The sequence below is a fragment of the Brachyistius frenatus genome, unplaced genomic scaffold (assembly GCF_029030835.1).
Source record: "Brachyistius frenatus isolate BFR_SWC_R1_liver_20210118 unplaced genomic scaffold, ASM2903083v1 Contig_3, whole genome shotgun sequence".
Taxonomy (NCBI): Eukaryota; Metazoa; Chordata; class Actinopteri; family Embiotocidae; genus Brachyistius; species Brachyistius frenatus.
The window spans coordinates 10165774-10188793 of NW_027210602.1; the positions used below are offsets into that span (position 1 = coordinate 10165774).

At 41.0% G+C, this 23020-nt stretch overlaps 2 protein-coding genes across 2 annotated transcripts; one reads left to right on the forward strand and one right to left on the reverse strand.

Moving 5' to 3' along the window:
- Positions 1–317: 317 nt before the first annotated feature.
- On the forward strand, positions 318–10653 carry c7b (complement component 7b). Its single transcript, XM_069706173.1, has 18 exons — positions 318–350; positions 545–606; positions 907–982; positions 2674–2815; positions 2899–3043; positions 3190–3328; positions 4149–4277; positions 4461–4704; positions 5105–5218; positions 5341–5507; positions 6981–7209; positions 7446–7617; positions 8000–8087; positions 8293–8425; positions 8705–8896; positions 9787–9883; positions 9991–10172; positions 10262–10653. The coding sequence occupies exons 1-18, from the start codon at positions 333–335 to the stop codon at positions 10435–10437; spliced, it is 2505 nt and encodes an 834-aa protein (XP_069562274.1). The 5' UTR covers positions 318–332; the 3' UTR covers positions 10438–10653.
- A 500-nt stretch (positions 10654–11153) lies between these two features.
- On the reverse strand, positions 11154–22520 carry c6.2 (complement component 6, duplicate 2). The gene is made up of 18 exons (XM_069706158.1): positions 22323–22520; positions 21795–21969; positions 20363–20519; positions 19935–20079; positions 19608–19749; positions 19170–19308; positions 17990–18187; positions 17610–17853; positions 16955–17077; positions 16683–16849; positions 16361–16586; positions 16061–16229; positions 15735–15846; positions 14254–14386; positions 13900–14094; positions 13420–13507; positions 13004–13236; positions 11154–12740 (listed from the first exon to the last, which is right to left on the reverse strand). The coding sequence occupies exons 2-18, from the start codon at positions 21938–21940 to the stop codon at positions 12559–12561; spliced, it is 2799 nt and encodes a 932-aa protein (XP_069562259.1). The 5' UTR covers positions 21941–21969; positions 22323–22520; the 3' UTR covers positions 11154–12558.
- Between the last annotated feature and the right edge of the window lie 500 nt (positions 22521–23020).

Here is a 23020-nt window from a genome sequence, read left to right on the forward strand (position 1 = left end):
ATTTCATCATCTTGTTGTTGTACACATGAGAACCCAAAGCCAAACAGGATTACCTTTTTTTTTTTTTTTTTACTGGAAACAAGCTTACTGTTGTTGGAAATAAACGCAGGAAGAAAAAGAAGAAAACAGAGCTTTAAACGTGGACTGAGGAAAAGAACACCGGGTCTGTGTTCATGACTTATTGTGTCAGTGAGTCCATATATTTCATCATAGATGAAAGTTTCTTCAGTGGGGGAATTCCTGAACTCCAGGTCTGTTGAGTAACACCACCCACCAACCCCCCAACCACTTGATTATATGACCCTGAGTGTTCCAGTGCTGGACCAGACCAGATGGAGCACATCATGAAGGTAAACCCCTTATTATTATTATTATTATTATTATTATTATTATTATTATTTACCCTTCAGACTCAGATTAGGTTTCAGAAATCTGTTTCTTATTGATCAACAATCATCTGATTTCATTTCATTTCATTTAAAAGGTTAGTACTCTCTCTTATTTCTTAGATTGAGTAAACTCTCTTCATTCTTTATGTTCACAGCTGAATGCTGCTGCAGCTCTGCTCTCTTCAGTAGTGTTGCTCATCTTTATGTCACCGATTAGGTATGTACACACACGCCTGGACCTCTGAGACTGTCTTTACATCTTCCTGCAGTGGTATTAGTTGGATAATAATGTCTTGATGATTTTAAATAATTCTCTTTTATCGGTAATATTTATATTCCAATGACATTAGAATGCAAATGTTGTCAAATGTATGGCCTCTCTTTTATTTGTTTAATGTTATTCTTCTGCTTTATTATAAAAAGGAAACTCTACCATGAGTATCAAGTTTATTCTCAAGAAAGTAATATACTGATAAAATATTTGTTTTGTAATAATGACAGTGTTTCCTCCCGTCAGGTGTCAGCAGCCTGTAAACTGCAGATGGGGGTCTTATGGAGAGTGGTCTGCGTGTGATGGCTGCACCAGTACAAAGGTACTACAGACACTGCTCACACTGAGGACATTGTATAGAATACTGTATTCTCATTTTATGGAAGTTATGTCAAGGCCTAAACCCAACAATTGCCCTCACCTTTTTTTATTATGTATTTGACCAAAGTCCGCCGAGCGGAATGACCATGCAGATTGTTTGTTCTATCACAATAATCATAATAAGCTACAAGCACAAACAACCTGTGGGGTGTTGTTGTTTTTTTTAATGAAAGGACAGTCTCTTCTGGACCTTACTGTAAAGCCTGTAGTCTTACAATATCATTACTGACTGTTTGAGTAATGTGTATGCTTGTTAGTTTGAAGTTAGTTTTGTGTCTTGCAAGGAAAGGAAAGAAAGGAGCTCGGTCACCTAGAAGACAATAACTGACCGCAGTTTATTCAGAGCATGTTGTATGTTAGCACTGACTTCTCTCAGCGTTTATTGTGGAGCAGTTTATACTCTGGCAGATCAGGGTTGAATATGAAGCAGTAAGCGACAACTGATAATACAGTGTCTTCTCTTACAGACTCTCTAGTTTTCTGTTCCCTCAAAAGTTAGATCTGCCAGAATGGTTTGGTATTTGGCACTGGTGTAAAATGGACTCTCAAAGTTGAAATCAGTGTAACAAAGATACAGATTTACTACGTCCCTGCAACCAAGCCACCAATTGTGGCCATTCCACTGAAATGAATTGATATTTCGAGCATTTTAAATGCTGGTGTCGCCACAGATCTTCCCAAGTTTGGCATCAGCATGTCATGTGTGGCCATTTGATATACACTACAAGGGTGGATCAAAAAGTTCTGAGACTGTTTATGTTAAGCATAATTGGAGCAAAGCACCATTACGTGAATGGAGCAGGGGGCAGGGAGAAGGTACAACGTTTGTTTCACCACTTAATCAAAATCAGCACCTGAGTTACACAAGTTTTTGTGACCTGTGACATTTCTGACCAGAGGGAGCACATCAAATATTTGGTCAAAACCAGGAAATGCTTCATATAACTATGTCAATGAATCAATGAGCCTTGAGAGGTGTTTTGAATGACATTTGCGTTTCCAAGGGGCAGAATGTCACTTTCCAAGATTAATAATAGCACATTAGGTCATGTGCCCAACCAGGCTGGTTTCCTTTGCGCACCATAAATTTGTCCCCCAGGGTCAAACTGTCAACACTAAGTTCTGCTGTGATGCTCTGAGGTGTCTGAAGGAAAACATCCGGTGCAAATGACCTGAACTGTGGCGTGATGGCACTTTGGTTCACAGTGCGTTGAAAACACGCTGGTTCCTCGCCCTCAACAACTCTTCACGTCTCCTTTCACCACCACCCCAACGCACTGAATTTGACTCTCCAACTTCCTTTCGTTCCCCAAAAATTTGACACAAACATTGATGTGCGTCTTCTGTTTAAGTTTGATGCGTTAGACCGGTGGTAACAAAACACGCGTAATTTAGTTGCTGATGCTAATCAAGTGATTCAGGTTGGAACACTTACTGATATCCAAACTATCTAGGAATTAAAAACTGAAGATATCATAACATCTTCACAGCTGTGACTTAATGTCATTTGGGACCTGAACCAGAGTCACCTGAAAGGTCATAAGTAGCAGAGAATCTTATTGATTCTGCTAGACATGGGATGATGTTCATCTCTTTCATTGAATTCATGTTTATGATCACTTCCCTTTTCAGGTGCGAACTCGCCACGTTGACGTGTATGCCCAGTTTGGTGGTGTGCCATGTTCTGGAGAAGCCACTCAAACAGAGCCATGTGTGCCACAGAAAAGATGTCTCCTGGAAACAGGCTGTGGAGATAGGTTCCGCTGTACCTCTGGTATGTTGTCATATGAATCATTTCAGACATAATTCTAGTTTTAGAGTGTGTGATAAGAACTCTTTACTGAAACCTTGATGCAGGTCAGTGCATCAGCCAGTCTCTGGTGTGTAACGGAGACCACGACTGTCAGGACAGTCTGGATGAGCGAACCTGTGACCAAGACAACAGTCAGTACTCATGTGACCTTGACAAAACACCTCCAAACTCTGACTTCACTGGCAGAGGGTAAATAACTACAACTCCCAACACCATGAAACTGGTTCTAATAACTGCTATCTGTTCAGGAATCAGGATGTGATGTTTAAAGTGGAGCGTATGTCACTTGTTAGAAAGAAAACAATAAATTATATGTGTTGTGTCATATTTTACAGGTACGACATTTTAACAGGGAAACTCAGAGCAGGTGTGCTCAACACTCTGAGCTTTGGAGGGCAGTGCAGGAAGGTGTTCAGCGGTGACCATACAATATTTTACAGACTGCCACAGAACATCCTCAGATACAACTTTGAGGTGAGTCAAAAGAGAAATGTTCACAATAAATAATCCAGACATTTTTGTAGCAAATGTGATATGAATTTACATAATACAAGAGGTGAAAGTGTCTGCCTTGAAAATATAGTTAAAGTAAATAACTAAATATGTTGTATCACCACTATTATTGATTTTATGTTTTTTAAATGTAAAATGTTATCATTAAGAAGTTGGTGTCTATGGAATTTGATTTTGAGATAAACTCTAAATAAGGAAAGATGTTACAATATTTATTAACATTGATAAAAAAAATGTTCTTAGTGCACTTTCCCTGTTGCATTGCAGATAAAGAAATAGAATAACAAGAACCAGAGACTGTGTTAGCGTGCTAACATTTTCTTACAGCACAGGGTACATATTAGGATGATAAAGAAGTCACTTTTGGAAGTATTTTGAATAATTTGATGAATACAAAATATTGGGTAAATTGAAATGCTGCCTTTATAATGGTATTATTATAATTCATTCTGAAAAGGAAAATGTTTTTGAGTGTGAAAAATTTCACTGATATCCACATACATGCACCTTATTCTGCCACTGGACGAAAAGTTAGAGGATCACTAATGTGGGTCCCTGGTAATCATGATTGTTCAGAATTTTATGTCAATCCAGTCTAATATTTCAGTCTGGACCAAAGTGGTGAAACGACAGACACGCTAAACAACAATGCAATCCTTTGAGCCACACAACTAACAGAGCTAAAAAATAGAATAATGTAAACAACAGAGTAGGATGAGCTGTTCTCGCAGCTGCCGTCCCTATGAAAGCAAATATTGAACTGTGTTTGTTTGTGCTGCAGGTGAAAGTAGACAACGAAGAGAGCGATGAATCCTACGAGAGCGCCTGGTCCTACATGCAGCACATCCAGGCCAACGCCTTGGTGGGACACGACCGTCGCACCTTTCACAAAGAGCTCGCTGACAACAAGGTGATTATATAAACCTGATCTGCTTCACAAACCACTCTTCAAGTTAAGACCTCCCAAAGACCAGCTGATGGACGAGCTGAAAGACTGGCCCGGCATCACTGTCTGTGGGCTCTGTCATTAGCAGTTCAAAGTTTTCTGTTTCCCGTTTCCGAAGATCACACCCTGTTATTATCTGTCGTTCAGGCCTACAGACTGATAATCCTGAAGAATAAAGTGGAGCTGGCCCAATTTCAGAACTCCGCCCCCCAGTACCTGACTCTGTCCGAAGGCTTCTGGAAGGCCTTGTCCTCACTACCCTTCACATATGACTACTCAGCCTACCGCCGGCTGCTGCAGACGTACGGCACTCACTACCTCTCTGAGGGCTCACTGGGAGGCGAATACCAAGGCTTGCTGGAGTTGAACCAACAGGCACTCACATCAACCAGTAAGAACCTTTGATATGAATGATGATGATGTGCTGATAATTCTAGGCTATACTGTCACTGTATTAGCCAGAACATTCGAACTTTTCCTTTAGAAGTTATTAATACTGAAAGGGAGGCCACCTAGAGTGTTTGTATTTGTTAAAGACAACTTTTATCAAATAATTATTGGCTAAAAAAGTTGCCAATTAATGTACATCATAAAATAATACAGACCTATATTAGATATGAGTTTAATTGCACTAAAAGCTGTGAGAAATCCAATTTTGTCTTATAAGAACATTTTTATTATTGTTATTTTCACAATTTACCAAAATGTGGTTCCCTTCATCTGATAATCTGAACATTGTATGTTGATGTATGTCACATTGTATGTCACTTGAATCCATCCTGTTTGTAAAGGTACAACAGATATTGAGTACCAGCGGTGTTGGAGAAAGGTGAAGCGCCGTTTCTTCAGGAAGAAGATCAAAACTGTTTGTGAAAAACTGACGAAATCTTTGTCATCCAGCCATGGTGAGTGAAAGCTTTCATATTTAGACTTTTAAATCACCCGTAGGGCCTTGGAGGGTCGAAGAAATCAAATGACTGAATAAAATTAAACTTAGTTAAACACCGCTATTGTCATTTTTCCACAGGAAACAGTGTAAACAGGATGCCCATTAAGGTCAATGTGTTTGGAGGAGATCCATCCTTCATAGGTGCTCTGACTGTTCTGGATCTGGAAAACCCAGAGGCTAACGGAGAGATCTATGACAACTGGGCCTCGTCTGTCAAAGACTTCCCCCAAATCATAGATCAGAAGGTATGACAGTCAGTACATCTACTTGACTGATTGATTAACTCTATATTGACTTTTAAAATTTCTCTTTAAGATTTGTTGTAAGTGACTCTTTGCTCAGGGTCAATACTAGAACCCAGGATTCTGAAGAGGGCAGGGATGAGGTTTAGGTCAGGGTAACATTGGGATCAAGTTTTAGCATCATAAAAGACAATTGTTTGGGCTTAGAGTTCACTTACTCCAAATTTCCACGTAAGTCCTATAATTTAATACCAAGCCTTTGCTTAGCCCAACCTACCTTAGTTACTGTTGTTACACCTGTCAAACATTCCTTTAGCATGGAGCGTTTGTAGTTTCAGCAATGATTTACCTCCTGAAACATATTAATTTGTTCATCACTGGGATGTTGATTCAGATCGAAGTAAACTAAGTTGCTTCTCTTTTTAACCAGTGAACATAATTTTTTCTCCTAAGCTAACGACTGTTGATGACAAATTTTATCAGCTCAAGGTAGCTGGTCAATTAAAAAAGGTTAGCTCTGTGAATTGTCTGAAAACTGGTTGTCAAGTTTTTTAAAGGCAACCCATCAAAATGCTTATAATGATGCAGTCTGACCATGCTGCATTGTGGATGGTCTCCAGCTATTTCATCCGAATGGATGGAGACCTCAAGTTAATTTCCAGCCTTTAACCAATCAGCATTGACACCATATGTGTTGTGCGCCAAACCTCACCAAGCTGTGACCCACCCCCGATGTGAACAATGCTGGGTGCTGATTGGTCAGACCTTCAGAGTGGCTAAGGTTGCTAACACAGTTACTTTATTTGGTCTGGACCGTTGGATTTCTTAGCTTCGTGTCAAAGGTGCTCAGACCAATGGTCTAAAGGACCAAAATAAATGGTCTCAGTCCAGTTCAAACAGAGCAGTGGTTTGTTTCATTTGCAAGATAAAAACACTTCATTGATGGTTTGGACTTTTGAGACATTTATAGGAAATTTAGGCAGTAATCATTAAACTAAACAGAACAAGAAAAGTAACCTTGGTTTGGACCTTGGTCCAGACTTTCAAGTGTGAAAATGCCCTGACCGAACCCTCATATGAACACGGTTTCCAGACTATAATCAGAATCAGCTTTATTGGCCCGGTATGTTTACACATACAAGGAATTTGACTCCGGTTGTAGCTGCTCTCTCAGGGTGCAAAAAACAAAATCAGACGTACATAAATAGACATATAAAACATAAATAGACATATAAAAACAGCTAATCACAGCAAAGACTGAAGCTGTGAGATGTAGGTGGGAAGAACCATGCTGGGTTGGACTGTCTTCCTCACCATGGAAGTCTTAAATAGGGCTTTTCCTAATGTTTCCCTCAAAATAATGTAGTGTTCGTTTTTTTTTTAGTTTTTTTTTTAGCTGAAATACCTTGTTTTATCTCCATTTATTTCTTCCTTGTCCACATGAATGTTAAAAAAAATGTCAAACTTCTACCTCAGCTGCGCCCTCTGTACGAGCTGGTGAAGGAGGTGCAGTGTGCAAGTTTGAAGAAGCTCCACCTGAAAAGGGCCACAGAGGAGTACCTGGCGGAGGAGCATCCCTGTCACTGCCGACCGTGCCAGAACAACGGCCAGCCGCTGCTGACGGCCTCCGAGTGTCGCTGCATCTGCCGCCCGGGAACCTCAGGACAGGCCTGCGAGAGGGGAGCTGTGATCGGTGAACAACCAGGTGAACAACCAAAACACTCGGAGGGGATCATGGGGACAGATAACGTTACTCTCTGAATTGACTTTTAATTGGCAATAAAGTTGAATATATCCAGGTTTGGATAAGATTTCATGCAAAGGCTACAAAAATTTAGGAAATATTTCTACTTCTGCGCTACCATGACATCCAGTCAGTACGACAACCTCCTTCACAGACAAGACAGAAGAAGAACGAGAATCTCTTTTTCTTTTTCTCAGGGGTGATCCATGGCAGCTGGAACTGCTGGTCGTCCTGGGGATCCTGCTCTGGAGGTCAGAGGTCAAGGGCCCGAAGCTGCAACAACCCCGCCCCGAGCAGAGGAGGACACCGCTGCACCGGACTTCAGGTGGAGCAGAAGCCTTGTGAGGACCCTGACATCCAGTTCTTGCAGTAAGAACACACACAAATACAGAATGACAGAAACTTACCCTAAAGACTAATATCAAATGGGATTAAACATAAAATGCAATGCTTTATCTTGTGGGGACCTGATTTGTGCCATAAAATAGGAAATTCTACCTTTAAAGTATCACTATAAGTAGTGCACATAGTTATATTTTTCTTTATTTACATCTGGAGAATCACAGAGGAAACACAACTTTATTTTGATGTGTATACAGTATATGGAGGTGATACAATCAAACGATCATGTCCCCGTATAGTACCAATCAATCAATTCAAACACTTGAGTTTCAGGAATATGTGAGATTCTTAATATGCAGCGTGTGTCTGTGCTATGTTAGCTGTCTCACTGTGAACTTTGTGCTCTTAGGATGATGGAGCCTCAGTGCTTCAGTCTTTCCGTAACACCGCCAAAAACCTGTGGGCCACCTCCAAACCTCAGGAATGGATTTATTCAGGTGAGATAGTGTAACTGATATTTCCATTCATTTTTATTTGATTTAATAATAATAATAATAATAATAATAATAATAATAATAATAATAATAATAATCATTTAATTTTGAGACCACTGGGCTTTGTCATTTGGGGACAGAAAAGGTTGCTAAATTGTATTAAACCTCAAGTGTGTATTGCTTATTTCTGTGATTATATTTTCCTCAGAATCCCAAAGATTTTTACCTGGTTGGACACGCGGTGGAGTACTCCTGCATAGACGGGTATCACCTCAGTGGAAACGCTGTTGCTACATGTGCTGAAAACCAGAAGTGGAGCACAGGAGGGATGGTTTGTAAAAGTACGTCTTCACTTCACAAACAAGATTTTCTTTTTCACGACTCGCACGTTTTCTCAGAAACTACTTATTTTACAAGATTATGACGTTTATTTCCGAAAACTCATGATTTACCAACCACCATGTAACCATTTGTGAAGCACCTTATGTTATTACACAAACATTGTTCTTGGAGTCTTTGGTTTACTATTCAGGCACACTGAAGTTCCTGTTTTCTGAATTACAATGTTGTTGTGTTTCTCTCACTTCCTTTTGCTCAAAATGCCTCTTTTCCTGTTCCAGGTTCAACATGTGGGATTCCTCCAATCAACAGTTTAGTATTAGCCACGCCCACCAAAGCAGCCTATCAGATTGGAGACAGAGTGTCCCTGTCCTGTGCTGTGGGGTCAGTGCCGGACACTGAGGTGTCAGATATCATATGCAGTCCCAGTCTGCAGTGGTCTCCGTCTCCCGCTGATACTCATTGTAAAGCAGGTACAGCACATACAGTGTCCACAGTGTCAGCTGTCATTGTTGTGATGCCTCATACCTTCAACAGGTGGAAATCTCAGAAATAGTTGAGACTAAGAAACGTTTAAAACAGTTGCACTTTTAACTTTATATGGCTAATGTGTTAGCCAACAGTTTCCTTTTTGCACATTCAGCAAATACAAAGCAACATTATCACTAATTAGTTCTTTTTTTTGGTCTCCAGTTACTCCTGTGAGAAATATGAGACTCTTTAGCTGTTAGATATTTACTATGTTCTGATACTGGGTAGTTTACTGACGTCGATGATGGGTGGGCCGGGGGACACGCTGCCTGTGTGGTGTGTGTGTGTGTGTGCATTACCTTTTTGGACAATGAGTGTTTTTATTTTGGCGTCCATGTTAACAGATTAGAGCAGCCGCGCTGCCTGCGAGTCACGCCTCGGGCGTGCGGCGCATCACACCCGGCACTTATTCTCCACACGTGCCGCGGCCGGTTCCCAGAAGAAATACAGGGAAAAGATCTGTGATCACATGTGCACAATAAAATCATGACAAAAACCCAGTGTAGGCTCTAATTACAGTTGTATCATGTCAGTAGTTTAATAGGCCGTGTTTTCCTGCTGCTCTCTCCCTCTCTTTCTCTCCTTAGTGTCCGTGTGAGTGCTTCTGTGTGCGTCTGTGTGTCTCGCACTGAACGAGGGTAAACAAAAACGTTGCTCCATCGACCTTCACCTGAGTTACAGTTCTTTGCGAGTGCATCGCCACAAGCAACTATTTTCACACACTAATCTTGTGACCAGTTGTCGTTGTACACGTGTTTATTAAAGCTGCTTTAAGGTTGAGTGTCTGTGGAGTGAACACACATTAATCCTGCTCTCTTTATTTTCTTCTCAGAGCCCACGGCTCCTTCTCCTCCATCCGGCCTGAAGTGTAAAGTTTGGGAGACTGTAGGAAAAACGGATTGCGTATGTAAAATGCCGTTTCAGTGCTCGTGAGTGAACTTTTCAAGAATTATATCCACATTCAGCACAAAATGCTCTGTCACACTACAAAAGATAATTCAAATGCAGAATTGTTCTATTCATTGTCTTCTCTTAGAACTTCTCTGCAGTTGTGTGCCAGACTGGGTTCGACCCAAGCCCGTTTACTGGGCGTTTGCCAGCTGGGAGCTCTGCAGTGTTTGGGGCGGAGCTTCACACTGGCCACTGACAGCGACTGTAACTGGCCGGAGGAGGCGTTCACTTCCTGTGAGGACTGTAAACTGGGGACAACTTGTCATGGTGAGTCTACTGGACAACTTTAAATTTGGATGAGTGTGTGACTGCATCAGTATTCATAATTAATATATATATATTTTTTATCATTGTAGAATCAACAAAAAAATGCATCTGCCAGAACGTGTCAGAGTGCCCTTCAGACTCCGCCCCCCTGTGCGTCAGCTTTGTTGGCAGCGCTGCTGTGACCATGACTGACTGTGAGGTGGGGGCCCGGCGGTGTGCTGGGCTGCAGGTCAACGTGATCAGCATTGAGGCTTGTCCAGAGTAAAGATAGTTGTTTTATTTCACTGACTGTTTTCACACCACATTATGCATGTCCTTTTTTTTTTTTTTTTTCTCATAATTGAATTGTAAATAGAACCAAGTAATTTTTTTCAACACTTTTTATATTTATAATGATTAAATATATTTGGAATTTCAGAAGAACATCTGTTTTATAAATTGTTTTTTTCATAGAAAATGAATAAAAACTTTTTTTTTTTTGAATATTTGTGTGGTCTTGATTTGATCATATCTCGTTGAAGGGGTTAACTGTTAGGTTCAGAACCGTAACATAGCGCTGATAGGATAAGAATCAAACCCACAGTCAGACAAAAACAAGGCTTGGACCCAAATCTGAGTTTTACTTGCAGCAAGGGAAGTCCGTGCAGGGTCTTAGAGTTGTAAGCTCTTCACCTGGCATCAGCCAACTCCGAATCAGACTTCCCTCTTTGCACCTTTTATTGTACATATGGGGTTACATAACAGCACGTGATTACAGTCATATATAAGCATGTTCACATGTTGTGCAACGTGAGTGTGTAGGCATTAAATGTTCTTTGCACACGATATGGGTATGTTTGCTTTTAATTTATGTGCGTGCTAAACTAGATAAGCCAGTTCCTCCTCCTCCGAGGGGATGTGTGTTGCAGGAGAGGAATTTGTGATTTGTGCATGCAGTAGTGACCTTTCAACTACAGTTTAATGCCTAGACTAATGACTAGATGAAACTTTACACACATAGCAGTAACTTAATTTACACACTGACAATGAGTTACTATTTTTCCTTACAGTTAGTTTTCTGGAAGGCCCCTCATCATATACAAGTCAGACGATTTCACAAAACATCAGTGATGAATTCAAAGCACCGACCAACAATTATGTGAAGTCAAAATATCTTTCTTTTCTCCTTTTCTCCAAACCAGTTTTTTTTAAGAACACAAATGTGTCATTTTAATCAACTTTGGTGCAGAATTTCAATATATTTCTATATATTTTATGAATATGCTCTGATCTTCAAATACTGGTCTGTATATTAGATGTATCATTTTGATTCGACCTGCTGAGACTCGTGCTTAAATGGTACGAGGTGCAGTGAAAATCTCTGTAAGAACTAAAAACAGACAGTGTAAGAATTTTATATTTTTATTCTTACATGTGAAGCACATTTAGCAAGTACAGTATACATATTCCACACCACTGAGTGATAGAGCAGGGACTGAGCTTTTCTTCCATGGTGTCTGCAACAAAATGGACTTTAGTGCGTTGATGTATTTGCCAATCACATGTTAAAAAAACTATTTCAAATTTTCTTTCTTTAAACAATATCTTTAATGTTGCTGAACACAGAAACATTGGCCTGATTCAGGTAATGCAACGCTTGTAGGTTTATGTTGAAGACACTGGTTTGAATTATTTAAATTTGTTTCTCAGAGACAATGATTTTTTTTTTATAGTACGTCAGCTGATTAAAATAAAGTTCAGTGATTTGTCGTGGCCAGCTTGTCCTTTGAAAATGTTATAATGACCAGTTTATACCATCTTCTTTTAATCAAATAACCAGAAACTTTGTCATGCAGTTCTAAATCATTTGGACAGATTTGGACTAACTGTGTGGGTTTATGCTGATAAAAGTCACATTAGTGCTCCAACTGTGAGTTCAATAACATTTTCTATGGGAAAAATGAATGGAATTTTTACTCATGGAAATGGGGGGTCCGAAGCAGCTCCACCCACTCAGAGAGGGTACCTCATCGTCCACAGTTGTCAAGCGGTCATCTAGTGCCTTTTTGAAAAATAGCACTAGATGCCCTGTAGCACAAACGTGGTAAAATGCATCCCAAAGCACCTGCTGTTTGACCCAAAAATACCTGCTTACCATTTAAATTTGTGCGTATGTAAACGTAATGTTTTGTTTTAAATGTCAGAGTGCAAAATGTGCTCACATCTACGTCTTTTCATTTGTGGGTATAATGCACAATGAACTAGAAAAACATAGTCATGGTCATTTTTGTGAATCGCCTGCATTATACACTACATATTTACTTCACAATTTTTAAAGCAGTGCTGGAATATTGTTTTAGATGAATCCAGAAGTTTGGTGTAAAGCAGCAGAAAAGCATCAGCAGGATCATCTGGACTCACAGACACCTTCACTGAGAATTTCAAACTGATAGTTGACACATTTAAGGGCGGCCATAGAGCAGAGGCTCAGGCTACGAGTTCTCTGGGTTGTCGTCAGCTTCACACAGAACATGTGGTCCTCCGATCTGGCGCAGTTCCGAGCAGCTCTGCACTCACACTTCTTAGACGCTGGGGACAGATGGGAGGTAATGTTAGCTCATCTATTTGATGGGAGATGTTGATATTCAAATCATATTTGTGTTCATTAAGTTGCCTCATGAGGCTTTATTACATAATAAAAATAAAACACTTTAGGTTTTTAACAGGTATAATCCGTTTAAATGACAGCAAAAACTACTATCTTACACCCTGCAGTACACCATTAAAGAAAGTTAGTGTGGAACTTGTAAAAATTTGATCCGCATCAAAGTTTTCATGTCCGACAAACTCACCAGAACATGTCTCCCATTCGTAACACGTGTCAAGATTACAGGGTTCTTGAACAGAGCTCTTGGAGGACATCTTGGCTCTGAACTTGGCCCACTCCAGTTTGCCGTCACACTCTCCCTCACTGACGAAGAAGAGTGGATCTCCGTGGCAACGGCCAGAGTGGAAGGAGCAGGGGGACATTAACATGGTGGTGCCGACATCTGCGTTCAGGATGCAGAGGTTCTCCATTTGTGAACTAAACACACACACACACACACGCACGCACGCACGCACACACACGCGCACACACACATACATATTTCATATGCATGGCTAAATCACAAAATGAAACTGCTTCACCCAAGAATAACTTCAAAAAGATCATTTTAATTTAATTTAAAAGAATTAAAACAGGATAATATGAAGAATAAAATCTTACAGGCAGCTCTCGCGTTGGATACAAACACAGTGAGAGTTCTGCATCTTCTTCCCCAGACCGCACTCACCGTCTGCAACAATCGGTTCCTCTACACTCAGGAAACACACAGAAACAAGAGAAACCAAGAAATGTTCAGCTCATAAAACATGTTAAATTATAACAGATTAAAGTAGTTCCACATCTGGTGTTATGGCTATTTTAGACCCAATTCTCATTAAATTAGGTTTATGTTAAATATATCGGGGACACTATATGCAAAAATTGGTTCAGATTTCTATAAATAAAAGCTGTTTTAAAATGTATGATTTATGCATGTCTGTCCACTCTGATTGGCTGAAGGTGAGGTCAGAATACTACCTAATGAAAAATGTCAATGTAATAACTCTGTGGCACACCTGTAAGAAAAGCGTCAGAGGTTTTTCCTGATTTCTCGTCACTGTTGGAACTCAAAATTCTGGAAACTTAAACCATGTACACTACCATTAGAGCAGCGCAGGTTAGCCGGTAACGGAGGCTCCCAGGTGAGACTGATGCTGCATTTGTAGAAGCCTCGTGGCAGCGGCTCCATGCCCGCCTCGTTGCAGTTCAAACCCACTGATTCACCCACTCTGTACTCCTCTTTGCTGTGGAACAGCGTCATGTCCTCAGGGATCTCAGGAGGAAGACATAACGTCCCTAAAGGTTACAGGAGGACAGGTTTCAGGTGCAGAAATATTTGAGGTCATTTATACAGTTTTTTGAATTATAGAGAACAAAGTAATCAGAAAAGGTAAACACACGGCTGCCAAAGCACATCTATAATTTTGCACTGGTCTGGTGAGACGACAGACTTACTGATGCACTGTCCCTTTGGTTGAGTCCAGGTTCCGTCTGGCAAACAGTTGATGTACTGAAAACCCTCCAGGTCAAACCCAGTGAAGCACTGGAACTCCTCATCCTCACCAAAGTTATAATACTGCTTTGATTTCTGCCAGAGGACAAAATTAATAAATATCAATCCAAAAATAGTCTTCTTTACACTCTTTTACAACTCACTCTAATTTTTTTCTTTTCTTTTCTTTTCTTTTCTTTTAATTTCCTTTTTCCTGGCTTTCTCTCTTTATTTTCCTTCATTTCCATAATTCTTGGATTTCTTATAAAATAGTAGCACATAATAATGTGTTACTATTGTTAGACCAAGGAGATATTGAGTTATAATCATATAAGTTTAAATTAATTGTTGAGGGAAACTAAATGAAAGTTTTGGTTATGATTTTAAGATACTGCACTTCATTTGATTTATCACGACAGTCATTATTGAGAAAGAGTTAATTTTCTTACAGTGTGTTATGACGTACAGACTTTGATGAGTGACAACAGAACAAGAGCTTTTATCAGAGCTGCTTCTGCTTTGTTGGTTGGATTTCATTTTCAGGAGTCACACTGCTTCTGCTTTTACATATTAAATACAGTCATCTTTAAATTAAAGAGATAGTCTGGCAGTTTAGTGTTGAACTTTCATTAGGGACCCATGGGAGACAAAATGGAGAAGTGACAATGGGCAGTGAATAGTTGAAATTGACCCAGCAGCGGAAAATATATCTTGGCTGGAAGTCAATAGTACTAGTCATGCTCCAAAAACACTGGATCCTACAATTCCCACAATGCAACTCATTAGTGTCTCAAGTCTCATTAAGTTCACAACTTTTGTAATCAATTATCTAATTATGTGTTAAAATGTAATCATATTGTTTTATCCTTTTAAAATTGTGACATGTTTTCCTTTAATTGTATAATTTAAATGTAATTGCATTTAATTTGTAATGTCATTTTGTAATGTTTTTCAAATGTGGCACATCTCTGACTTCATAAAGTGGTAAATCTTTATTTTACTCCCATCCTCCCATTGAGCATGTATGAGCAGTAAATAAAGACTTAAGAAAGGCTTTAATCACTCCTAAGGAGTTACAACATATAGTAGTTATATAAATAATTTTTACATTGGAGGAGTTAAAACTGATGAAAATACTGTGCACAAACAAACTTTATAATGTCCTTATATTTACATATAACAACATTGTGTTACCAATAATGTATTATAAGTTTATGTGCTTGTTTTAAGTAATGTATAGGGGGTTGAAGTGGAGCCCATCTTCATATATTATGTTTTTTTAAATTTGTATTATTATTATTATTATTATTATTATTATGGACTTTTCCTATGTGCAATTATTTTACTGGCAGTAAAGAGCTTCCATATGAGGACACTTTAACCAATAAATCTAAGCCTCTGTGTCTTTGAATCTCTAACTGCAGGCTGGCCGTTTAGTTTTTACCCTGAGGAAGCTGTTTGCAGGCCTCTGTGGCCTCAGACAGCCCTGCACACCGGGAGGCAGCTCGTCCCTCCAGCCCACAGTGAAATCATCATCATTGTCACAGGTCTCCTGTCTGAACGACAAACACGAATCGCAGCAGGCAGAATTAAACTGAGAAGATTTGTAAATTTGAGTTTAAATGTGTGAAGGAGGAGACACAGCGTAAAAAGAGTGAAAATGTAACAAAAAGCTAATGTTTTCGTAAGTAAAAAAAAATGAAGGGTTAATGTAAAGACTTGACAACACCAATTCAGATTAAAGGTTGCTGTTTTAACAGTCGGTCCTACTTTTCAAAGATGGAGATGTAACACGGCTCCTCCTGTCTGTCTGGACCAGCGCAGGGTTGGCCTCCTCTGAGGGGGGCGGGGTTATCACACCGCCTCGTTCGATGTCTCTTCATGGAGGCTACACAGCGACTCCACGGCCCCCAGCAGCTCCAGTAACCATCCACCGCCTCTGTGGAAATTACACCCCAAACCACATTTCCAAAGTGAACTTTAATTATCTCTGCTCATCAGGCAGCAACAATCTTGACTTCAACCCCTTGAGGACTGAGCATGTTGCTTGTTGTAGCTGTCGCTGTGTACCTGAAGTGTAATCCTGAGCACGTCTCTCACAGTTGGTGCCGAAGGTGCCGGTCTGGCAAAGACACTTGCACTCTGTGCCGGAGAGAACCGGTCTGGCATTGTTGGGGCAAGGAGCACATTTACAGGTATCAAACTCCTCCAGGTACTGCAGCAGGGCCTTCCTCAGGTGCCTCCTCTTCGTGACAGCACAGGGAATTCCCCGAACCAGATCTATGATGGGAAGCAGCTGGAAAAAAAACCGCACATACACAAATGAGCCTTTTCAAAAGGATGACTTAGAGGATGTCACTGTGGTGCTTGAATGAAGAACTGGAGAGGGAACCTTGTAATCAACCACTGCAGGGTTGTCGAGAACAGACTTGGCCCAGTTCTTGTAGGAGGTCCTGTCCGGAGTGGGGCCCTGCCTCTGCCAGGCCAGAGATGCTGCCTCTCTGATTCGACCTCCTTTCACCAAGGAGAAAGACTTCTCTGCTGCCTGAATGTACGAGCCTGGAGAAAAGAAATGTGGAGGAAATTAACAAAGTAAAGAACAAGATCAATGTTGTTATCTGAGTCAGAAATACAGGAATACTGAAGACAGATTTTTGATAAAACCTTGATATGTCTGAGTCATCCTGTTGTCAGAGCAGCGGGTCACACTGCTGTGTTCAGTGTAGAGGATGATGGACCAGGTGGTCTCTTGGCTCAGGCAGCCTTTGACACGCTCTTCTGTTTCACCTGTCAGAGAGTGGACATGATGGAGAAACAAAGAAACTGACATCAAGCATTATACTGGCACTACAACAAAACAAAACAAAAACTGCAGAGAGTTATCTTTGAACAAGATGAAATTAGATTAAAATAGAAATCAATATCAGTCCTCTGTGTTAGAAAACCTTTCCATGTGGATATATGTTTAATGTTAAGGAGAGAAGCTCAACTGATTGCCCAGAAATGTTCTCAGGATGGCAGATGGAAGTGTACTTTACAAATCACCATGTTGTGAATTACAAAAACACTCAGCGGATAAAGCATTTTTGGAGAAGTCAGGATGCAGTGAGATTCTTCCAGGAAGTTATGACAGCTGCGTTGTTGAATGCGGCCGTTCGGGATAAGTATTAACAGAGTCAATCCCGACCTGCCCTGCGACCTGGTTTGTCTCCAGTACACTGAGCCTCTTCCAGTTCTAGGTTTGTGTCAAGATGTTTGGGTTCCCACTGCAGCCCTGGGTGTCATTCTAAACTTTGTCCACCAGGCAGCGCTGTTGTACCTGAACTGGTGAGCTCCTCCCGGCTGTACTGGTACAGCAGGTCATAGTGGCCCCCCAGTGTCCCCGAGCTGTAGTAGTGAGTCCCAAACCGCTGGAAGATGTCCCTGTAGAGGGCGTAGCTGTACAGGAGAGGAAGAGCGTGGAGGAACTGGAGGAAGGGCTGCGACAGGACCAGATCCGCCGGGTCCTTTATCTTGAACGTAGACACGGGAAGAACCTGATGCACTCTGAAAAACTTGGAGTCCTAGAAGAACAAAAAACGATGGTGAAGAGGAGTGTAGTTATAACCAGCAATGTCTGCTTATGTTAGTATATGTATCTTTGTAAGGGCCAAGTTACAGACCTTGGAAATGAGGAGTGCTGAAGTTTTCATCACTCACCTTTTTCTTTGAAGCTTCAAAAGCGTACTTGTTGGAGCTGACCTGTGTCATATCTCTCCTGTTTAAGAAAAAGATAAGGAAGCTAACGCTGCTGTGATCTTGTTTGTTGCTTTCAGGAGATGAATGGGATGTTTTCACATTGATGGACTCGGTGTGGAGCGACTGAGGTTGGTTGCTGAAGTCCTCTAACTCTCCAACCTAAACAAAGACATCATCATGTATTAAACTAAGGTCTGTAACAAGAAGAACAAAAAACAAAACCTTTCCTGAAGCGTTCTTTGATGTTGCAAAATTGAAAAGATTGAAGATTTGAATCATTTTTAGAATATCCAAATCATTATGTGTGTGTGTAATAACTGTTGTCTCTTATAAAATTAAATTAAATGATAATTCTTTGGACAGTTGGAGTGCAGTTGTTAAGCCTTTCACGTGAGGCTCTTGTGGACCGTCAGGTGGAGGCTCGTGATTTAAGCTTTTAGAATCATTTGTAAAAGCTCATAAAAATCAATATTCTTTTAAAAGTCCAATAAATTGCCATTTTGTTTATTTATTCATCCTGACATTGTGTTGGTGAGGTTTTGTTTTTTTACTAACAGCTGATATGTGCAGAAGCAATTGTTAGCGGCAGTTAACTTGTTTCACGTAACATTTTGAAGAAAAAAATTTGCAGTTTCAAGAGTTATTAATGGAACATAACTGCCTGAATTTGCAGTAGTCACATGTGGTTCTGCACCTATGATGTTCACAATATTAATTTATATAAATGAAAACAAGGAAGTTGTTTGAAAAGTTTGAAGCAGGTCAAATGTGGAGAGTACATCCTTCATGACTCATCACTTGGTTCTCAATTCTATGTGAGGAACTTTCTAATGTTCAGACAAATGAGGACATTTTAGGGAACAAAAATGCAGTTTTTACTCCTTTAAAAAAAACACGAGTTTAAGTGGGAGTTATTCATCTGGACCAGTGGTGGTGATGTCAAACTGTAGCTGACTGCTGCAGCTGGTTCTTTCATACACGTTGCATCAACAAGCTGCCTTGACGAATGCTTATGTTGCCCCTTTTTGTCACACAGGTAATGTACGGTGTCCTCGTTGTTAAGCTCTCATTGGTCAGTTGTTTTTTACGATAATCAGGAAATGGCTCTCACAAAATACAAAACCACATTACCAAATCCCACCTTAATGTCAAAGCTCTCGAAGTTGTGAGGAACACGATGGTAGAGTAACGTGCTCGGAGGCCTCCTGATGATGCAGTTTCCTCCCATAAACATGTTGTCCAGCACAGCTCCCTTCGGCTCCTCTGCCAGAGCATCAAACCTTCAAACACAAGGCAAGGAAAGTCAGATATTGTTCAGCCATGAGGAACAGTAAATAGCAAAGTCTGACAGGACATTGGCCGATATTATTGGCTGTTTGATTTTTGCATGTTTGGGTTTGTGGTACAACCACAGTCAGAGCTTCAAGATCACAATCACTGCAACGATGTCTGAAGTTCCAGTAATGATCTGCTACAAGGAGCAACATGACAGAAGAGCTCTTGAAGCCAATTTAGAAACACAGCAGGGAAGCATGTGAGTTGTGAAGTCAGTGGTGACCTTTTGACCTTTGCAGCTTACCCATTTCCCACCAGGTCAGCCCCCGGGGCCGGTCTCCTGTCGGCCGGACACACAATTTTGAAGTTGTCACAGTCCCTCTCATCAGAGTTATCTCCACAGTCGTTCTGTTTGTTGCAGGTTAGTGTGGAGTTGATGCAGCGTCCTGCGGCAGGAAGAGTGCTTTTAGACGTGTGGTGTATGTGTATATGTGTTTACATATGTATATGTATATGTGTATGTGTACATGGTGTATGTGCGTGTTGTGACAGGAGATGGCAAAATCAGCTTTAGAAAAAAACACAAGTTTCTATTAATTTATGACACATTTAAAAGAAATCCAGTACTCACCATTATCACACTTGAAGTCGTCTCTGCAGTCGACGGGCGCTAACTTGCACTCAGTGGAGGGATGACAGGGCCTGTCCTCTGTCAGCTCCACGCTGCAGTCCGATCCGCCGAACTGGGACGGCCTCTGGACAGACCGAGTCCGAAACTATGGCAACGACATGAGTGACAGGTTGATGAAGAGTTAAGTTATATTTAGACCAATTATCATCTACTCAGAGACCTGAAACTGGTCACCATGAACAGTAGTTAGAAAGAAAAATGATCTGTTTTCTAGCTGTGAGCTGCTCCTTCATTGTGCATTGCATTGTGAGACACAAGTAACACACTACACACCCCAAACCGGCTTTGGAATTTGTCTATATGGAAACAGTATGAGTTCAGGGAGAGTGTGTGTCTGTGTCACTGCAGTGTGATTATGTGTTTCTTACCTGCTTCTTGGCGCAGGGCGAGCAGTCGGACCACAGCCCGAACTCTGTCAGCAGGCAGTTGATTGGACAGGCCTCCTCATTACAAGCTCTCCTGTCTTGTTTCTCACACAGTTGATGGCAGCTGCTTCTCCAGAAATAATCATCATACTGAAACTGCCTGTCAAAACAGCACCAAAAAAATCCCTCTTGGATCAACTGCTTCGGGCTTTTATTTCACAAAGGTAACTGAAGTGATTAAAAAGGTTCACTATCGATTGCATTATTGAACAATTCCTCTGACTATTTTCACAACAGTTTACATTTGCAAAATGCTTCTAATGCTGGCTGATACACACCTGTCACACCAAACAGCGACGTTTATTGACAGAAGTCGATCGAGGAGAGTGTTAAGTGTAAAGGTGTCTAGCCAATGCATCTAACAAGTAAAGTGGAAGGGAAAAGAAGCAGAGGAAGACAGAAACTCTGCTGGACAGATGGAATTACAACTGTCACAAAGAAATCAATTTATTGTTATGTGGTGGAGTATTTTTCCAGGACCCAAATGCAAGCACACAGATTCGAGGTATCAGTTCCAAAAATACTGTCTTTATTGTCCAAAAAATAAACAAACAAAAACTACAAACCAAAAGGTGGCACCGAGCGTGTCCACTTTACGTCCAGTCGGGAGGGCAACTCAACCGACAGCTCCAGGGGGACACGGGTAACAGGGCAGCCGGCAGACCAGCGGAAGGGACGGCGTCAACAATCCTCCAAGCCGGGAGGGCAACTCCACCGACTGGTGATTTTGACCGGGAATATCCGCAGGAGACACAGAGGCCGGAGGAACGGGAACAGGAACAGGACTGACCGGGAGCTGACGGGGAGCAGACGGAAGACTGACGGGGAGCAGACGGAAGACGGACGGGTGGCTAACAAAAACACACAATGAACCGACCACCAGAGTTGTGCAGGGGCAGGGTACATATAGTCTGGGGAGGTGATCAGGGAGATGCAGCACACCTGCAGGTGGTGATCAGGGATGAGTGGCTGCATCTGCTGGGACTGGTGAGGGGCGTGGCCACGGGAGGTGAGGGGCGTGGCCACAGACAAAGACAGGGGACACAGGAGGAGAGGTGATCGGGGGCAAAATGGAGGACAAAACTGAACTCCTGACATTTATAGGTGCTACATCAAAGCTCAAAACTGCTATGAATGGAAAAACTTCATCAAAAAGGTCACGAATACTCAGATATGAGTAGAACGACGAAGACGACAATGCATATCAGAGTTTCCCCTTTTCCCAGGTCCAGTTGATGCCCGCCTAATCCTTGAAACTTAGATAACCTTGGAAGTCTGTCTCAGTAGCCCTAATAAACCTGTCTCCTGTGTCTGTGCGGTTGTGGTGTTTGACTCGTGTTCAAAGTGCATCTGGTTTAGGTCTGTGCTGTCTCACCTGTGTCTCTGCTGTGTACCGTGGTTGCAGGTCCTGGTGCAGGTAGACCAGGAGCTCCAGGGGTATCGGTCACAGAAACAGGCCAAACCAGCTGATATGCAGCCGAGGAGCTGCAGCAGGAGGACCAAGTTGCTGGACGGAGCCATCGGGGGAGCTCAAAGTGGTTTTACCTCCTCTGAAAAACAATAATCTTCTTTAAATATTTAGATAAATACAAAATCAAATAGCTTTTTTTAAATTTTTATTTAAAAAACCAAAGCAATTATCAAAAGTTAAGAGTGAACTTTGTTTTGTCATTTTTTTCAAACAATACATTTCTAGAACAGGTTTAGCACATTTTAAACATAAAAACATTTAATAATGAAAGACAAAATAATAATGAATAAAAGAAAGAACAAAGCAACTAATATGGTTGTGGTACAGTTTTTGGCAGAACCACACACATTTGAATCTTTGCAACATTTCATGTTTCAGTTTTTTAGCACCAATTTGTCAAAACGTGATTTAAAACCTTTAAATCTGACTCACCACATGTACTGATGCCTTCCTCAGCAGGTATCAGCATGTAATTGTGCAGCTCCTGTGTCTGGCTGTATGGCAGTTGGGAGTGTAAGTAGAGTGAGTGGTCTCTGCACTGCAGGCAGAGCTGAAACCGACTCTGAGGTTTGTGCCTCAGTTGACTGCAGGGATATAAACCCTCCGGCAGCAAGTCCTCACAGGAATCCATTTTTTTTTTTGGACTGAAACCGACCAATCTGTGTTCAAAAGCATATCAAAAATAAATCTGTATAAAAAACACTTATGAGAGCACGAAACACCACTTAAAGTTCTTGCATAACCCTCTTGTCCCTCGTTATTACGGGAAGGAAAGCGCTCTGGAGTTTCCCAGCAGCTGACACGTACTCCAGATGTTCTCTGTCTGAGACTTGATAGTTAGAGATACTGTGGGGGGGACAAACACTTTCCACACTTTCTTAAGTTGTTCAAGCATTTTCACAATCTGGCACTAAACACAAAGAACCCATTGTTTTTGGTCCATGTTGTAAAAATCAAAATAATTGAATTCAGTCTCACCTAATAAAACTGCAACACTGTCACCGCTATCTACTGCATGACTGGAGGATTTTGATTCATTACAGTTTGTAAATAACACTTTTTTATGGCCTGCAAGATGTCTGGATGTTTCACTGTTTTCACAAATATGTAGCTGTTGAAACATTGCTTGA